Below are 20,987 nucleotides of genomic sequence, written 5' to 3'. Positions count from 1 at the left end.
GCAGTATTCCTTTTCAGAAGACATTATATAGTAATACTGAAGTGATGGATCAAAATATCTTTCCAGTGGCCTTTTTTTGATGGTTGGTTGTCAGGATCTGTATAGTAAATAAAATCCCTAAGATCCTAATCCTAGACAGTATGACCTTGGTTTAAGATGTGAATCCTGACAATTTAGATTCTACCAAGATTCTTAACATTAATTATATAAATTTTTATCATTTAAAGATGAATTCCCACTTTGAGTTTTTCTAAAATCTGAGCATAGCCTCTATCACTTATCCATGAGAGCACAGTGCTTTCATTTACTATTATAAAATGGGACAGTTGCAAATTTCATGGAATATCTTGAAGTTTAATAGCATGTTCTCACTGATATAGCATAAAGGAGGGAAAATTTAAAATTTTCCCTCCTTTATGCTATATCAGTGTAGTTTGCAGTTAACACCTAGCTTAGATTTGTTTTGTATACTTTTACTGTGGCTCTTGGCAGAGGTAAAATTCAGAAGATAATTGTCTCTTCCGTCTCTCTTATGATTTTAAATTGATGAGTTTTAACTCGTCCCTAATTTTTTGTTATTTTCCTGTGTGAATTGCTTCCCTTTCAAAACTGAAGTAAATATACTAAAATAGTAAGTGTAGCATCAAGATACCTTACTATTGTTTTTTGGATATTTTTGCAAAGGGTCACAGGCTGTTTGTTTTCTCTTTTTGTTTCCTCTTTTTCTTTTCTTTAATTCATTACAATCCTTTGTCTCCTAACCCTTGATTAATGTTCCTTAGTAACTTTTCCTGAAGGTCTTTGCCGAAGGTCTTTCAAAGGTTTAAATCTAGATACAGATTTGAAAACAAAAAATAATTTTTTGGCTATTTAAGTAGGAATTTTGGCGATTTAAGTAGGAATTTCTTTGCAACTGAAGGCCTTCTTACATGAACTCATTAAGTACTCCTGGGATTTGTACAAGACACTATTAAAATAATTTTAATTAAATTTAAAATATTAACAATTTAATTAATACATTAATATTAACAATTTTATATTGAAATTTGGAAAGTAATAGGTGTAACTGAAGTATCATCTTAAAATTTTCTATGTAATTTTTCTAGTCTTTTTTTTCAGTTCTGTATTTGTCTGTTGAAAGTGTAGAACATTAAGGTATTGCTTGTATATATGATTTCCAGGATACCTGCACTGACTTCTTCTTAGGTATTTTTCACTAGCTGCCTCACTGAAGCATGTCCATTTGATATAGTCACCATAGCTTTCCTTTAGGAGCAGAAATAAGGTTAATTTTTCCAAATACTTTGCATTTCTACTTTCAAATAAGATGAGAAGAATAAATAAATGAATAGCATTTCCTCTATATTAACAAGATGTGTAAGGTAACTGATTTAAAGTAAACTGATTCTTCTTTGGTACCCTGAGATTTTGAATCTAAATATTTTGTGGTAATTTCCATTTAGCTTCTTAGTGAGTAATTTCTTGAATTAGCCTCAGTGTGCTATCATATACATATATATAAATACACATATATATAAATATACATATATACTGTAAATATGCATACATATATGTATATATATAGACACATAATTTATATCAGTAAACAATGAAGGCAATAAAAACTTTTCTCTACACTTTTTCTCACTATAGTAGTTCACTGGTACATATGCAGACAGTACAAGTCCTCCCTCACTATCACTTGTTGACATCTGTTCCATTTTGTCACATACTGGATTTTCTGTTCAATCTCCTTACATCTTACTGTCTTTTGCATTTACATTTTGCATGTACCTCCGACCTGCATTAGAAACAGTTTTTCTTTGTACTTATGAAGCACTTAGCCCAATACAGACACTTGGCTACTGTCATGCTGCCAGAGTCATGAGTGAGTGCAGAGTGGGTCTGCTGATAATGGAAGTGGAGCCAAACACTGATAAAGCCAGACTGTGTGAACAACATTCATTTTAAGTGCTGTGTGCCTTAGAAATAGGTATTATCATAGTTATTTGTTAATATCCATAAAAAATAATAATTAATGTCTCCTAAGGACTTAGACCCTGATTTTTTTTTTAAATCTACTATAGATCTGTGAAACTAAAACAAGAAATGAATACCCTTTTTTTTTTTAATGTATTACTGTCAAGCAAGTTTATATACTGCAGTGATTAGTTAGTTCAGCAGGGTTTCTTGAAGCTGTTAGTAAACCTTTTCCTTCCTGTAAGCCACAGAGAAATCAAGCTGACCATTACTTTGACCCCAGGAATCATGCTATGACATATCTAGTGATATCTGTTGGAGTTTACCTTTGACTTGAAATAAAGCAGTAGTTGTCTTTTTTTCAAATGTACTGTATTTTTATAGCCTCTCTGAAGTGATCCAGATTTTTAAATAATCAACGTGTATTGTAATTTTGACTGAAACAAAAAGTATCCTCAGAGATCTTTTCATTTGATTGGAAGAAATGTTAGATGAGAAACACCCAAACAAACCATGTCTATTCCATTCACCTGTACAAGAATAGCTCAGATTAACATAAATAAAATTAACAAAAACAGTACATGAAACAAGTTAAAAATCAGTAAGAGTAAACTTGTCATCGAAAATAAATTGTTGTTTAACCATTTTACAAAGTAAGCAATAGTAACCAGTCTTGATTGTTGATATTTGTGGCATTAAGTCCAGTATAGAGGGGTAGAATAATTAATGTTGTGTTTCTCTATCATTCAAGAGAATAAATTGGGTTTGGAAGCTTTGTTTTTAGAAGAATATATGAAGGAAAGGATAGTATGGTTATAATCCAGGTGATTTAAGAAAGTTATTTCAAATAGTTTTCGTCATTCATCATTCATAATGTTAATAGTGATTTACTGCAGAGTTCCGCTTTATATATCATCCTTTGTAAAAGCTCTATTGCCAGGGTTAGGTAGTAGCAGTCAATTTAAACCAGAGGGGGAAAAAAAAAAGATATATTCTTTTAGCTAAGATTTGAAATGAGGTTAAAATGGAAATTTGACATCATGTTGTGGATGACTGCAGAGAGTTATGTCTGTATTTTGCCTGCTCCTGCAGATTTTTCAGGAAAGGTGAATGTAGGCTATTGTTCAATATAACACTGAAAGGTGCAACTACTCAGAAAGCACAGATGGCCAAGCAGGAAACTATAGACTCGTGTATTTTTTGCTGTTTTAGAAACATTTTTAGAAGACTTTAAGAGAACAAAAATAACAAAAGGTAGGTTGCCTAGATTTTGCAAGTCATACAGCCTACTAGGTTTCAGTCTTTTCTCTGTTTCTATGTTGTCAAGTCTGAGCAAAATACAAAATTAATGAGCCAGGTCCTTAAATATCAAGAGATTTTGTTTCAAAATAATGCTATTTTCTGGATTTCTTTTTTTGTTTTATTAGACATTCAGATGTTTGCTACATGTTTCAAGCATCAGCAGTAAAACCTTGATTTTTTTTCAATAAGGAAAAAATAATGCAGATATCTTGAACAAAGTTTTAACAGCTAGAGTTTTAAAGATGATAAATGTCCAGGGATTTTTAATCATGTAATGGCATTAAGCACCTGTAGTCACTAAGCACAATTCTAATAAAAATGAACACCACGTAAGCAGAGATAATAGAAGACAGTCTTCTGCAATGACCTGTAATTCCTGCCCTGATTCTCTGCTATTCCCAGTCTCCAGAGATGTAAAAAAAAATATGCTCCAATTAGCCTTTTGAAAGGAAAACAGCAGTCACTTCTTCATAGATGTAAGTAAGAAGAAAGCCCTGCTGTGGAATCCATTTTGCTTTTTCTACCTTACAGCAGGGCATCAAGAGTTTGTGGAGTGTTCCTTTGTACTTGGGTAATGTGCAATTTTTCTGTCCTTTTCTGCTGATTCAAGAAAATTGTACTGTGAACTTAAGAACTGTGAAAGTGACCCAATATCTAGGTTTTAAGAATTGCAGCATGTGTGCGAATCAGATTTACCACTACTTTGAAATTTCTCTGTCTTCAGATTATACAGGAGACAACAGTATAACAAGACTTTATTTAAACATCTAGTCTAGCTAGCACTCTTACTTGGTTCAGACAGGCATACAGAAATAAAAGGAACAGCATACCTAAAGCTTCCTAAGGTATAGATCAAATCTTAGTGTTGTCTGTCTGTTGGTATCCTTCAGCCGTAATGTTGCTGTCATGTATACACAGAATTAGGATCTGGCTCGTGAACTAAATCACCTCCGTGGTGTATCTGTTCACTAAAAGTATGTTCGTTTGAGGATATCTGTAATTTTATGGCCTTATGCTTGTATTTTTATTTGGATTAAACAACTCCTACTCAGGATTTTCTATGCACCATAGCTCAGTCAGGTTTTTGTAACACCTAATTCCCACCAAAAGTTGAAAAACTTAATGGCTGTTGTACAGGGGTGGAGTCATCTTTTCTACAGAAGGTGGACACAGCCTATTGACATCTACACTGATCTTGACCCAACAACATTAACAACTGACCAGCATACTTTTGGGTAAACATTTTCTTCTGGTGACAGGTGTTCTACGTCTCACCAAATAACACTTTATGAACTTAAATCTACATTTTCTTTAGAGTTGTGTTTTAAAAATAATATTTTACTAGAATGTAAACAAAAATAGGACATCCATCTCATTCTTGGGTAGGTAGTCACACACTTCATCATGAGAATGGAATTACATTTAACTCAGCCATGACAGTAAACTTTTAAGTATTCTAGAAGACAGACGATCTAGTTGAGATCTGATCTGGACACTGTTTAAAAAAAAAAAAAAACTTAAGCAAATATTGTTGCTTGACATAAGGCTGAATATTAAAAAGCCTAACTTTTCTGATGTTAGACTAGATGTGTCTCTGACTATTCAATATTATGAGTTCTGATAAAGCCCCTGAAAAAAATTAAGCAAAAATCTGATATAACAAAGAATCATGAGCTAATGGTCTTTCATTTACAAGAAAAGAAAAAGGTAAATTTATACAAAAAAAGAATTGTCTGTCTTGAAGCTACTACTTACCTTTACAGTGAAAATCCTGTAGAAAACCAGGTGGATTCTGAACCCCCTTTGCTGAAATGGAAAAGATCATCAAGAAGTCAGTAAAATAGACAGCATGTATAACAAGGCCTGGGGTCAATACCAAAGGTATTGACATCTATGAGGTGTTTTGGGTGTTTAAGATGCTGAAGAAACAGAACTTTTGAAATATTTTGTTGTAATAATTTTTTGTTTGGTTTGGTTTTGGTTTTTTTTTTTTTTTACTTGAAAAAGGGAGATACAGGGTAAAAATAGTTCTGTAGTAGTTTTGACTGAACCATGAATTGCTATTTGATTCATTTAATGGCAGAAGTCCAACCCATATATTCCTGTTTTTGCAGACATTTTAATTCTATAAAATAATCTCAATTTATTTCCAAATGGCCCTGACAGTGTTTAACCATATCCAAAACCCATCTGTTTAACAGAGATTTCTTTTTCAAGTGGTATATTAGTTTCAAAGGTCACCCTGAAGTGCTCTACATAGTCACAACTGTGCAGGACATTGGTAATAGCATTTGTGATGCCTCTTCAAACAGAGCCATGTCAATTATCTATTCAGTAATGGTGAATATGCTGTCAGAGAATGAACCCATTGCCCTTCTGCAAAAGGTGCTGGGAGGACTCAGTAGTGATGGATCTTGTAGAAACAGTAAATGACTGCAAGTCACTGTTGAATGGAATCAGTTGATAGCGCATTTGATGCAATTGTGTTGGTTTAGAGCACAAAAGTATCCTGAAAGTTATCATCACTGAAGTGAATTTGTTTCTAATGCATTGAATTGGAGAATTCAATAACATACTTAAATTAGTACTTTCTTCTATATACAGTCATTAAGCACCATTTTAAATAAAATATCATGTACCTTCTCCGGGTTCATACCTCAGATATCTAAGTGTAGCTCTTTTTTTTGGATTCCTGTTTTTTGGTTATAGGTTCATATATCTATGGGTCACATTATCTAGGCCAATTCCTATGTGAAGATTCCAGTGAAGTGCTCTTTAATCTTCTACAAATATGTTTTTTGGTGTAATTTAAATAAATTTTATAAGCTCTGTCTAATACATATTAGTAAATTTACAATAAGAGAGTACTACAGAAGGTAGAAAATCCAGAAAATTAAGAATAGGACAGATTTGTCTAATGGAAACATTCTAGCCAGACAGAATGTATAATATTTGGAAATTGAATCTTATAGGGTAGCATTATCAAAGAAGAAATTGTTTTCTCAGCAAACAAAACTAAATTTTTCAGGTGGAAAATCAACAAACTGGGAAGGAGGTATCCGTGTGCCAGGTCTTCTCCGTTGGCCTGGAGTGGTACAGGCTGGTGCCTATATTGATGAGCCAACAAGTAACATGGATATATTTCCTACCATAGTTCAACTTGCAGATGCACAGTTACCCTCTGACAGGTATGCTCTGTAGTCATCTCTGTTTTATAGAAAGTGTCATGAGTGTTTTATTCATTCTGGTGATATCTATTAAGATAGAGGTGAGAATGTAAATAAGAAACTAGGTTTTATACTTGCAATATTATGTTGTCTCTTTTCATATTGACATACTGAGATTATTTTACAGAAATGTATGTAAATACAGCTTAACTCACAGAACAAGAACCAAAGAACCAAAAAGATAACAGAATACCATCAGATCAATGTACTGTCAAATGAAACTTGGAATTACTTGCTAAAAGCAAAAATGAATGTATCAAAAAAGATTCTGTTCTGCATGAGTGATTTTGGTAGAAAAAGAAACTTAAGTGTAAATTACTTGAAACTTCATGAGCTTAGCCTTGACCTGCTTAATATCACAAAACATAAAAATGCTAGCTAGGCTTTTTTCACAGTTTTGTTTGGGTTTTTTTGTTTGGTTTGGTCTTTTTTTTTTCTCTGTACCTAGTTAGTAAAAATAATCCCCTACAGGGTTTTGCAGCCTGATAAGAAAAGCCACTGGACTTCCACAATTCATAAGATGCTTTCCTGACACTGCTACATCCCCAGGCTTTATCTTGTTTGTGAGATACACAGTCTCAGTGGCAAGGTGCCTCTGCCTAAGTGCTGTTGCTATCCAAATCCAGTAAGTGGAGAAACCTATTGATATGTGTATGCTTTGAACACATTGATGACTCACAAACAGCTTTTGAGCACAAAGTATCAAGAATCCACATGGGGAAGCCCAGTGGTGAGCAGAGTCACTCTGCTAATGATTATTCATTGAATGTTTGAAGGAAATGGCAGGGCAGGACAAGTCTTAAGACATGAAAAATTAGTCAGGTTGGTCCTGAGAGATGCTCTACAAGCAGTAATTATGTCAAACCTCAGAAGTTCTGATTGTTCTTTATGTGGCAGATCTTTTGCATTTTGTTTTTTTATTGTTTGAGTAAATACTAAGTGCTGATGTTTTCTTTGATCTCCTTTATAGAAATTCAAATATATTTGTGAAACTTTCACTTGTAGGTTGCTCCACTGTGATTCTTCTGTGTTAGACTGATGCCATAAGTACTGCTTCATCTTAGATCATGGACTAGCTTGAAGTATTTTTGTTCCAGCACCTGGGTTCTTATAGCTCCACTGAATTCTACCTGAGAAATAAGAGAAGTTAATATAATTGATATTCTCTCACTGTGAGAGAGCAGCTTAAAAGGGAATGGAAGAGATGCTCCTAGTTAAAGAAGAGAAATTAGTAATTGGAAAGAAAAGTCTCGTATATTCCTCTGAATCCAGCAACTGTAGCAATCCTAGAGTACTGGAGACATTTTTATGGAGATGCTTTTTTCCCCATACAGGCTCCAGAACAGGAAGTGTTCAACAGACATGCATCTGTTAATGAACAAGCTTGCAAGACAAGAGCCTGTTACTTGGGCAAGAGAACATGAAAAACTGAAAGTGGGAAAGACTCTGTTTTAACAGACCCCCACAGACAGGGATTCACCCAGATGGCAGTTATCAGACAAGATAGCTTTCAAAATTCCAGGAAGTTTTCCTGCCAATCCTTTGAGAAAAGTGTTACTCTGAATGGCTTTGTTGCATACAGTTGCTGACAAGAATTCAATCATCACACGTGACTTAAAAAAGTAAACTTAGTACTTGTCTTATAGTATTTGCACTAACATGAAAAATGTTTTATGTAATGGTAATGAGATGAGCATGTTTGTAAAGGTAATGAAAATCAACATAAACCTTTTAAAGCTTTTTATAAGTTTCCAAAAAATTTTATGGGATGTTACTCAAAATGCTTGAGGAAGAATTACTTGCTGATCTTTATGTCAGCAAAAAGTAATTTCCGATAAAACTTATTGAAAAATTTGTAATTCATACCAAGTCAAAAATGCAGACTATGATTTCTCCCCTGACAGCTGATGTCAGCAATTCAAAGGTTTAATTTAGGGAAAAAGCTAAAAGTCTTGCTTATTTTATAGCTCAGTTTTTATGTAAATTGACTGACTCCTTCAAAGCATGATCAAATTGTCCAACACCATTTAGAGAATTTATATATATTTGTGTCTCTGTGTGTGTGTGTGTGTGTGTGTGTGTGTGTGTGTGTGTGTGTGTAAATGATAAATGCATATTTAAACAGTTAATTTTCAAATTTTAAATTACCACTTCTGTCTTAAATTCTGGCATACATAATACACTGAACAGAGATATTACCACTACTTCTGGGGATGCTAGCACAGAAAAACATATTTTCTCTAGTTTTAGGGTTACTTTGGCCAGACTACTCCTAAAAACTTGAATAGGTACATGTGAAGGACTGTGTTGTAGCAATTTATTCAGTTATGTCTATTTGCTTTCTCAGAAGTGAAAAAAAGAGTTGAGGGAACTATTCATAATGACAAAATGTAAAATTGTTTCCTTAGGTAATGTAAAAATGAAAGGGAAGAGCACCTGAAGGTTTTTCTCTGAATTGACCAATTAGAGGTGGCCATTCAGATTTGGGGTTTTTTTTAAGCAGCAGATAAGTAGAATTATCTTCTAGGAAAGTGAGGTTTGAGTTATTTTTCTGATTTTGAAATGTTTTCTTACTCAGGATTATTGATGGACATGATCTGCTACCTTTACTTCAAGGAAAAGTTACTCAATCTAAGCATGAATTTCTCTTCCATTACTGCAATGCATATTTAAATGCAGTGCGCTGGCATCCAGAAAGCAGTAAGTAAACTTGCCTGTTCACATTTTAAATATTTAATATAATTTTTATTGCAGCTTGAAAAGAACCAGGAGGAAGCCTTGGGCTATAGTAACAAAAAAGTTGTTGAAAATATCTAATCTTTTTCCTTCTCTTTCACTTTTGTCTTTGCTGTTACATTCCTACTCAACATTTCACTGTTTGATGTTATTTTGTTGTTATGTATTAATGTTAAATATGAATACAATACTGAGATCTATGGTATTTGAAAATGTCCATTTTTTAAACCTTCATGAGAGAGAGTCTGTGCAGCAGAATGAAGTAGTCAAGGTTAACTCTTACATTATCCTAAAAATGCTCAGGTAATAGGATGGTTTGCTGAACAACAGCACAGGTATGATGTCAGCCTGACCATTTTTGTTAGTCAGATAGCAAAATGTAGAAGAATCCCTGAGTCAAAGTTATAATTATCCAATAAATTAATATAGTATTATAGAGTCCCTTTTCATGTTTTTTATGAATGGCATAATTCTACTTTGTAGGCCAAGGAAAAAAGCATTTTTCACTGATTTGCTCTTTTTTAACTAACAGCTCACTGTTTCTAGTAGCACCTTCCACATTAACCGAGGCATATTTCCCTTTCTATAAAAATCTCTGTGCTGAATGAAGTTAAACATTTTGTCCCATCTCAGTTGGCATTGAAAGTGATGCCTTGTGTTACAGCTTCAAAATAATGATCCGAAACAATCTTTGGCTTAGAATTTTTTTTTTTTTTTATTTAAGTGTTGTGGGAAAGGACTTGTTTAATAGTTAATATGCAAACTTGAAGTATTTGGAATCTCTGTTTTCTTGGTCATCTGTAAGCTGACTCTCTACCTGTCTTGGACTTTAAACTAGGAAAAGGGAAAATATTACGTATAATATTTATTTACCATTACTGTGCCTCTATGTTTGATAAATAATCATAAGGAAGAACCAAGCAACCAGATCTAGAACCATTTTGTATCTGGTGGTGGATGAAGTTATTCTGCATCATAATGAGAGAAGTGGGCAGAGAAGCTGTTTTTCTCAAACATACACCTTTGCAAGATGACATAACCCTTTCTTTTTCACTGAAGGGGAATGTGATGGGAAATGAATGTGAGCAACAGTGGGGGACTAGCCTACTAGTCTAGTATTTACTTGATGAGCAACAGCAATGTAGAGTGTGATTCATCCTTTCTCCAAGGCATTCAAATGATAAAGCCCACTCAGAACCTGGCAATAACATTTTCATAACAACGGGCTGGCTTTTCTACAGAAGGTTGTTGTGGTTTAATTCCAGACAGCAACTAAGCCTGACAGAGCCACTCTGTGTGTCTTTCTGGGATGGGGAAGAGAACTGGAAGGGTAAAAGTGAGAAGACTCATTAGCTGAGATAAAGACATTGTAATAGATAAAGCAAAAGCCACACATGTCAGCGAAGCAAAACAAGGAATTCATTCATTATTTCCCATTAACAGGCAGGTGTTCAGCCATCTTCAGGAAGGCTGGGTTCCATGACTTGGGAATGACTTGGGGATGACTTGGGAAAACAAATGTCATCACTGAATGTCCTCCCTTCCTTCTTATTTCTGCAGCTTTCTATGCTGAACATAATGTCATTTGGTCTAGGATATGCCTTGGGTTAGTTGGGGCCAGCTGTCCCAGCAGATCTGCCACCAAGTGCTCCTTGTGCACCCCCAGCCTGCTCACTGGTGGGGTGGGGTGAGAGGCAGAACAGCCTTGTCTGCTCAGTAATAAATAAAATCCCTGTTATCAACAATGTTTTCAGCACAAATGCTAAACAGCCCCATATTAGCTACTGTGAAGAAAATTGGCTCTATTCCAGGCAAAACAAGCACAAAGGGTTTTGATATTCTGCCTTATCAGCTTACATTGTAGTGAGAATAGACAATAGCCAGGTATTCCTCTCTACTGTCTTAGGTACCAGTCCTCTGTGAGAGCTTCACACCATGTTCTGCATCTTCTGCACTTCTCTGGTAATGGGCCCTAACCCAAGTGTCCAACTAGACTGCTTATTCCTTCATTAAACATGTAATTTCTCTTAATTTCAAAGATGCACTTTTTGAAGAACAAAGCAACAACAGCTTAGAAGAAAAAACTTACAACAGTTAAGGAAAATGTGATGTATGTATTTCTTGATTAAGGTACAAGGTAATGGTAAATATACTGTGTATATGCACTTATTAATGAATCTACCATGAGATTTCTTGCTATATTTATTTTCTGTGAAGTCTCAGTTTGCATATCAGTGACAGCTTGCATATTTTTTCTAGATGCTGAGAGTGTAGTATTAGCTTTGATTCTCAGGAAATCCTCAGGTAAATTCTGCTTAACTATTTGGTTCCTTTTTAACTCCATCACCCCACAGTTCCCTTAATAACTCCATCTTTGTCACTATTAAATTTTCACTGTGCTTCAGTCCAGACCCCGGTTTTTTTGGTTTAATTTTTGACTCTTACATATATATATTAAATAGGCAAATGTAGTGTCAAATTTTTGGTAGCTGCACATCTTTCCCTTGCTTGCAAGATTCTCGTCTGACTTAAGCAAGCATGTTTCTTTCATCATTGAGGGAAGGTCAGAAACTTCAGAGTGAACAATTACCATTTTGCATTTATATATTTAGAGGCTAAGAGTTCCTCATAACCAAATCAATACACATCTTCATTAAGTTATATTAGTTAGGTCAGTTATTGCATTCACAATGTAATTTCCCCTTGATCAGTCCTTTGAAGGAGCTTTTAGAGGATGTGTGCTATGCAATGACCTTCTCAAACAAGTCTGCAGAATTTAAACCTTGTGCTTTTTAGAGAGTCGTGAGGAAAATGATCTCTTGGTTTTTTTTCTCTTTTCTTTGTTTTTCTCAGCCACAGAAATAAGCTGACACCATTTTTTCTTCATGTCACTTTGACTCACATTTTACCTTATGCTAGAAAATAATGCACATAATTCTTCATATTCTGATTTTTAAAAAATGAATGAAATATCAGGCAATTTTCTTTTGCTCTCACAGACTTTTGCATGCTGATACTTCACAGAATCACAGAGTTACAGAATAAGCTGAGTTGGAAAGGACCCACAAGGATCATTGAGTCTAACTTGTTATAATTTCCTTGGAAGCAGCCAAGATATATAGTCCTAGTCCTTGAAGAACGATTTCCTGTTATTTTGAAACGTTATAAATATTTGTAATTTAATGTATCTGTCAAAAATACAGAGAGGAAGACATGTAAAAAAGTAAAGTGGTTTCCCATTATCAATACTTTTTTCTGCACAGCTGCTTGGTATATCACAGAAGTACCAATATATGAAAACAACACCTTTAGAAAAAAAAAAAAAATCACTGCATTTTCTTTCTTCCAAGTAGGGTGTAATAACCTTGTTTTTTTAAAGCATGGAGTAATTTTTTTAATTATTAAGCATTTATATTGAAAATAAAACAGATACATGATCTGCCTTTACTTTGTTGAGCTGAGCCACCCAAAATTTTGTGTTGCTTTCTGTGATGTATGCTAGATGATACTTTGGCCTATTTTAAATCTGATGACATGTTCTTCTGCTTGAGCAAGTTGACCAGTACTTTTGTATTTGCTAACTTTATAATTTAGCATAACTGAGTACTAAGAAACTACCAAGAGCCCTGTCTCCAGAATATTACTGGGATATTAATCAGTACTACTAAAAATGCATTGTTATGACAACTTAATTATAAGGGGAGGATTAATCAGATACACAGCAAATCTACAATTGAATGAAACTTCATCTTTCAGGTTGCACTGCTTGTGTGCAAAATTTTGATTTGATAAGGAGGAAATATATTGTAATGCTGTGTAATAAATATTGGGAAATATAATGCAATACAGTCTGCATTATAAAGAAATAATGATCTTCACAGTATTTTCATACTATTGATAAAAATATACCAATGTTTCTGATAAATGCTAGAGTGACTTTACTAGCAGCACTTCACTTTTTCTATTTCAAAATGGATTTAGCTATTCAGTGGAATATGTCATTCAGAAAACAAAAGACAAGGAGATTTTCTATGGGAAGTTCAATTGAAGCAGACTACACTGCAATGCCAAACTAGCTTATTGTGCAAATATAATGACTTTTAAAAACAGTAGAAATTCACTGGAAAGCTTTATATAGAAATTAACAAACAAGATACATTTCAATTAGTGTTTATCTTGACTTTCTTGCATGTTGTGAACTACCTCAATTACTGAAATTATTTCAGTCCAATTCACCACTGAGGGATTCTCTCTGTAATATCACAGAATTCAAAGCTATTCTGATTCTTGGCTGTTGCAATGTTCTCAGCATCCAACAGTATTTCATGAGATGTATTTTGTTCTATGGCTAGGGGTTATAGGCCCTTCCTGGTAATGAATTTTGCCTTTTTCTACATTTTCAGCTGTACAAATTGAAGGTGAAAAACAAATAAAAAGAAAATGAGAGAGAAATATTTTGGTTTGCAGTTTTCAGACTGAATATATAGGATAAATGTACCAGAACACTGTTTTGGGTTCCTCCAGATTTAGTTTGACTAAAGACATTGGAGTCATAATAAAGAGAGGACAAAGCATGAAAAATCTGCTCAGAAGGGTCATTTTGTAACAATTTCTGGTTTGGACAAGTGCAACCTTTCTTGTGAAATGGAGTTAAAATAAGACCTGTTTCTGAAGAAATTAAACAAGAAGAACATCTTCCACTTTTCCCTACCTCTCAAAAGCGCAGTGTTATTCATGCCTTAAAGGGTAGTAAGGGTTACCTTATAAATTAAGGGGGCTTGCATTATTTATGGTGCCATTCTTAGCTTAATTTTTTGTAATATCACATTCAGTGTTAATAATTAAAAACTGTAAAATGAATTCATATGCTTAAAACACTGGCTGGTGAGCACAATATTGTAATCAGAGGAAAAACACAGGACTTGGAGTTTAGACAAGTAATAGAAACTGGAAAACTTCTACAAAGCTCTGGAACCAGCTTGAAATGTTTTTTCTGCTGTCAAGTTCTCAGTGTGAGGGTAGGTGAATCTAGTGGTTGTCTCTGGCAAACAGAAATGCATTAATGTGTATATAAGGGAAATTTTGGACTGTTATGTGGTGCCAAAATAGGTGTTTGTAAATGTCTGTCCTGCCTTGTTTGGTCCTCTTAGTGCATCTAAGAAATATAATTGTGCAAACATCCACAAAGTAAACGAACACTTCTCTTTGCTCTGAATTAGAAAGTATTAGAGTTTTTCCTAAGCACTTGATATTTTGAAGATCTGTTTTAATATTGCTTCCACTTTCTGAATATAAACAAGAAATTTCAAATCATGCATTCTCTAAAGCTACGTAAGCTTCTTTTTTGTTACTTTCTTAGTAATAACAGAGGAAATTTTTCAGTATGTTCTTTACCATAGGGTGAACAAATGCTTCAGCAGCTTCATTTGTAAGATGTGGGATGTGCTTGTCATATACAGAAGAACCATTGGCAGAACCCATACCCTTGCCTGACGTTTTCCTATTCTTTTTGCTTGCTTCCCTGAGGAGCTTTTTCCATTTACAGTTTATTTCTCTGTGGGGAACAAAGGACTTAGAAGATGTTGTTACAGATTAGTAAAGGCTCACATTGACCCTGAGAATGCCAACAGTTACAGTTGCTTTCATTGCTTAACAGTACAAAGGAAGGTAAATTTAATAGAAGTTTGATCCAGAAATTTCTTCTTTTGCACAACATCTTCAAAGGAGAGATACTACCACATGGCTTCCACTGCTGTCAAGGAAACATTTTGTTTCCTTACAAAGAAACATCTTATTTTTTATCAAATCTTATCACACCAACCTTGTATCTTTTCTCAGAAAATTACAGATGAGAAAGGATCAAACATAAAGAATAAACATTTAAAGGAGTAAAACTTTCCTATTGTCACAAAAATTCTAGATTTCTAGCTAGAAAGAATAGACTTTTTCTTCAGTTGTAGTAAAATTGATTCAGGAATGTTTTTGGTTTAGAGGTCTGTTCCCCCAGTGAAGGACCATGGTAAATAACCCTTGACAGAGGCATTATACACATAGATCATATCAGAGTACTTTTTCTTCATATTAAAATAGAAAACAACATACTGGTCTATTGAATTCAAAATATCTTGACCTAAATTAGTAATGTTTATAGTGAACATGATGAGGTTGACAGGTTTCAATGATCATATAATGGCAAAGGCATTTAAAGTAGATAATTTAGTGCTATTTGAACTTCAGCTTTAATGGTTTGCTGTCAGATATTTTGTCATGCACTTGTGATGTGTACAAATGAAAAATTTTAATGGATTTTTTTTTCTGTATATGCCACAGCTAACACTTAAATAGAAAAAGGTATCTGAGTTAGAGTGACTGTCTGATATATTTTAATTTATATATAAATTTAGCAGTAGTCAAAACAACAGCCATATAAAAGACTAGGTAAAAATGCACTACAACTTTCAAAAATTAATTTCAGCAATCCAAGTAACATTAAAAGTGAGTCTTTAACAATATCTGGAGCATTACACTTCCAAAAATATCTTTAGCTCAATGTTGGATTTGAGCCTGCAGCATTTTGCATGTTACATTCAGAACATAGAGCTGATTCATCCTGATTTTAAAGTCGGATTCAAATGGCATATGTTGTCTTAGGCAATGTTCTTCAAGGGAAGTAGTTAATGCATGCACAACCCACGTGGAGTATTCTGTGTGCCACAGCCTCTAACCTCATATTATCGCTCCTAGAAAATAAAGCAAACCATATGTTTATTAGAGAAATTCCCTGGAAACTTGACTGTCAATAGTGAGGTGACTTCTCAGTATGGCATAAAAAGACCCTGCCATGAAAGGCAGAAGAAATAAACATAGAAGAAAACAGTGAATGTTTGCAGGCTACGTGCACTTGGGCAATACTTTGGTGGAGGCCAGTGTGCAATCTGTGGATGATGTGCACTCTGTACCATGTAATTGCTTCTAAATTTAAGTTCAGATCAGTACTTTGGACAGAAAACACAAGCAGAATTACTCAGTAATCAGTGAAACTGTTCTCAGCCTGAGAAAAGCTCACATCTCAGTGCAAAGAGTGGTTTTTTATTGCTTTCAGACCATTTTATGTGGTCTCAAAATATCAGAGGGTATATAACACATTGAATTTTTCAAGTATCTTTTCTTAAGGCATTTATAGTTTCCTAAAACTAAAAATAAGGGGGGAAAAACGGACAGCGAAGCATCAAACAAATTTCTATGACTTGTTATGTCATTCTTAGTACAGAAATTTTGTAGTGGATTTGTATGAAAGCTTTTTGAAACTGAAAGAGACTATGTTTCACTTGTAGTTTTTTATCATAGTTCTTTCAATTACCTCTTAGTAGAAAAGCAAATTAGGTGAAATAGTATAGAATAGGTTCCTGCACATTATGACATTTTTCATATCTATTCAAAGTTTTAACCCCAAATTTATTGAAAATAATTCTTCAGATGCAGTTCACTTGTAGTCAGGAGACTTTTATGGTCTCCTGGTTGTGGGACACTAAGGTGAAATGAGACCTGAGACTCAATTACTCAGTCCTCTTCAAAACTGACATTTTAAAACAAAATAGGTTTCTAGCATTCACAGTACAAGGAGGAAGTTAGAAATCATGGTTCACTCACAACATTAAAAGTCAACAAGACTATAAAACCTCAATAAAGATAATGAAAATTTAGTACTTAGAATTATCGCTAATGCAATAAAGAAAGGGTGACCCTTTTAGTATTAAGAAACATTAGTCATCCTTAAGATAATTTTGTCATTACCAAGTGTGTGCTAATTTTTCATGTACAACCTGTTACCTGTCTGTTGAACATTAATTTTTAAATGGTATTATATCACAGAAGCAAGATTCTCAATCATCTCACTTGCTCAGTGAATAGAGTCTTCAAGACTCCATAGAATCTTCAAGATTAACTTAATTATATTATCTGGACTCTCTTCAGTGCCATAGGATCTTTACAGGCAGTTTTTCAGTCTGAAAGTCTTATCTTTCTGTATGGTCCTGTTTGGTGACAAATAGAGACTGAATCTCAGTCCTAAAAGCTTATAGTTACCTTAGCATTAGTTCATATGCTTCACAGCAAAACTACTTAGCCACAAAGCTTTATAGTGTGGACTCAAAACCACACTCTTGATTACTGTGTTGTTGATAATTCCACTTTGAATTCTCTACTCTAGCTCTTTACAGAATTGAAATTTTGGAAGGTTTTAGTTGATTCACATGGGTTTGGTTTTTTGTTTGGTTGGTTTTTGTTGTTGATTTTTGGTTGATCGGTTGCTGGGTTTTTTAACAAAGTTCCCCTCCCATTCCTATCCAATGCCAAGCTCCAAATACTTTATCTTCCGAAAGCCAGCATTGTTAATTAATCACTTGGTGAAGCTGCTAAAACAGTACCATGATACGTAAACATAAAGCTAATTAGAGAGAGATAATAGCAAAGTATAAATGGTTTAATGAAGATTTTGACTTTAGAAGTATGTAAGTATAAGACTGAAATATTAGACAAGAAAGTGTGAGTGAATAAATCTACCTGAGTGAAAAATTACTTATTCTTTGAAAATGGTGTCTCAAAACTCTGAAATTTCTTCTGAAAGCATTTTTAGAGCATTCTAGGATGCTCTGTGAAACATTAAAATTAGGATTCATTAGTTTTTCATGACCGTGGTGTCTTAGAACTGCAAATCCTTTAGTTACACCAGGGTCTAAGTTCACTTTATCCCATAGCTGGTCATGGAGGCACTTTCATGCACTTTCTCTACTTCTTCATCTCTCAAATTATCCCAGTCTAGCAAGTCGGATTTTGTTGCAACTGCATTGCTGTTTGCTTTTGATCAGCTATGGCCTTTCTCTCTCAGACATGGTTAAGTTGTTTTACGGAAAAATTCAATCCCTGTCTGCTGTAGGTAGACTGTGCGTTTTAAGGCATTGACATAAAATGGACATAAAATGCTGTGCTGTAGGATATCCCTCTCTGTTTTATGCAGCATATCTAATTTAGAAGCTAAAACAATTCTTTTATTAATATATATATTTGCATCAGGTGCTCTATATGAGATCATAGTTTTAGTGTCTGATTTCTCAAAGACTAATACTCAAACATAATTATGATTCATAAATATTATATAAAAGTTTAAGATTTTGACTTACACCGATAGAGGATGATGCTGATAGCTCTATAATACTGAATGGTGGATTGCTTGTAGTATTTTTAGTTGACAACAATTTTTTGACTCTAAAAAAAACAATGTAATTGTTACTAAAACCAATTTTCAGCTGTAGGCGGAGGCTCTAAGACCACGTACTTTTATGATTCAGAAACAACTGGAGCTCTTGGACATTCAGGTCACTTTTCAAAAAGCAACTTACAAGAAAGCCAGAGATTAAATAAAACTTACCATTTTTTCCAGACTAAATCAGCTTCATCAGTGAGGGCTATTTGTATGTATGCTGTGAGGGCATGAGCTTATGTGCAAGTATGAGGACAAATACATGTTTCACAGAAATGAAGATGATTTGAATTATGCTGTGAGAGGGAAGTTTTGCCTTAAAGTTGGAAATTTCTTAAAAAACCTAAATATCATATTGAAGATTTTATCCTAACAGAGCTGATCAGAATAAGAAGACCAAAGGTAGAATCAAGAAAATAAGGGACAGAGAAAAATGTAGCTATTATATCATGCTGAAACTGAGGTTTTATATAACTGACTTTTCTTCAAAACAAATACAGAAGACATGTAAAAAAAATTTTTTGAGTCCTGTTTGCAATGGTCACTCTTAAACTTTGAAAGAAAACTTTAGAACTTCATACATTATTTTAATTTTCATTCTCTAATTTTATGTTTTGAGTAAGGAAAATATTAGTAATTTGATGCATTCTTTAGTGGCAGAAAATAAATTATGTGACTTTAAATAGGGTTTATAATAAAATTAAATCCATTTAAAAATGAATTATGGTACTTGAAATATTTGGATTACGATACCTGAATTTTTCAAAATTAGCAAAATTTACCAGTTTTTTTACAACTGTATTCTATTGGATATTATACTTTTAGAGTTATCAAGTTTACCCTGAAAATATTGCAAAGTGCTTTAATAAGCTTATCTTAGCACAAGAGTAAGTACTGAACACAAATGTCTCAGCTCAGTTTCACGGTCAATGGAAACATAATCAGTCTGTGGATAGAAAAGCAACTGGGAATTGCAAAAAATTGTACAAGAATGCAGGTTGTTTTCTTATATGCTTCAGTTCATTTAGCTCTGCTCTAGTGGAGCTGTTGGGTCATTTAAAGGTTCTGGTGATTTCAGGAATGCTGTGTAGCACCAAATACCAGGACTGTGTTGTGACAACAGAAGGCTGGCTTAGAAAACCATGCTGGTATTTACAGAGAGGCTGTAATAATCAAGAAAAAGGTGATGAAAAATGCTTTAACTGAAATTGGGAATATGATACTAAATAGATTATACAAAGCCTGTACCTCCTGATAATTACCAAAGGCCTAATTTCCCCCTCCCCCCTTTTATATTGCCAACTAAACTAAAAAAAGTAAATGTGGTGGAACTAAAAAAAGTAAATGTGCCCCTTGTGCTTCAGAAAATATTTTTCAATACATATCTTTCAGAGCATTTAATCCATGGAAAGTGTTTGTATTTGAAAATATGAAAAAATCATCATTACTCTCTTTAACACAGCTTAAATGTGAAAAAGTTACAGATTTTATCTTTTAATCAAGAAAATTAAGTATAAATCATTTGAATGTTTTAAAGTATTATTCCATTAGTGGGTATTTTTCAGCCTAAGATGTTGGCAAGTGATTACAAGGACAATGTCTACATGTCAAGCTTGATAAATCTGTGTTATTGCCATGGCATGGAAAAGTCAGAAACAGGTTTCTACCCCATTAACATGTGAACCTTAGAGCTTGGCTGAGCCTGCCAATGCAGTCTCTGCCTGGACACACAAGAACAGTTCCTATGACAATTATACTTGGTATACTTGGTATATACTTGGTATATATTACTTTTCTAAGCAATTTCAGGCAATTTGTTCTCTTTGTGGACCAAATTGACCTCAGATATTTTTTTGCCACACTGGATTGTTAGATTTTGCATTTCAGTTGCTACATACTTGCAAAAGCTGTGTGAGCACACATTGTATCTCAGGGATGTAGAGGAGAAGCTTAAGGAAGGCTTAAACTATTTACATTCTTGGACATCTGTACAGCTGTGTAATATGTCCGTGTATGGGTATCTTGCTGCTCCTGTAAATTTCGGTCTGCTCTTACAGAGTTAGTTGTGGAAGCAGATGGTCTTTTTTATGCTTAACCTTTTAGGTCTTCTTATGTTTGATAGATGAGTAGTGATCCAAAGTTCTGAAGTTAAAACTAGACAGATCTATGAGATTCAGCAGGACAGGCAAAGTTTTCAAAGTGAGGGTGAAGATTTGGATGACAGGTAAATTGTTTAGCAGGTCCATCTGCCTGGCCTGACTACCACTTGGATGCATTTTGGTTGGTAGATTTCCTGTTCTTTAATCCTACCTGAATTTCAGATTCCTTTTTTTTGTCTTCAGAGTCTAAGTGCCAAGACCTGAGTTAGGAATTCCCTCTGAGTATCAGTAAAAAGTTTAAGAGAGACTTTAATCTTGGACATATTCAGAGTAAATGACAGCTAGTTAGAGACTTCTTTGGAAATGTTATAGAAAGTGTGTTTT

General features: G+C 34.1%; 1 protein-coding gene across 1 annotated transcript in view; it reads left to right on the top strand.

The window, feature by feature from the left end:
- Window positions 1–20,987, top strand: part of STS (steroid sulfatase) — a 97,870-nt gene that overhangs the window by 59,216 nt on the left and 17,667 nt on the right. Inside the window, exons 8-9 of the mRNA XM_053971062.1 lie at window positions 6,311–6,470; window positions 9,088–9,209. Coding sequence (XP_053827037.1) covers window positions 6,311–6,470; window positions 9,088–9,209 — 282 coding nt within the window. The remainder of the gene's footprint in view (window positions 1–6,310; window positions 6,471–9,087; window positions 9,210–20,987) is intronic.

The sequence above is a fragment of the Vidua macroura genome, chromosome 2 (assembly GCF_024509145.1).
Source record: "Vidua macroura isolate BioBank_ID:100142 chromosome 2, ASM2450914v1, whole genome shotgun sequence".
Taxonomy (NCBI): domain Eukaryota; kingdom Metazoa; phylum Chordata; class Aves; order Passeriformes; family Viduidae; genus Vidua; species Vidua macroura.
This window is presented reverse-complemented; position numbering and strand designations above follow the sequence as displayed.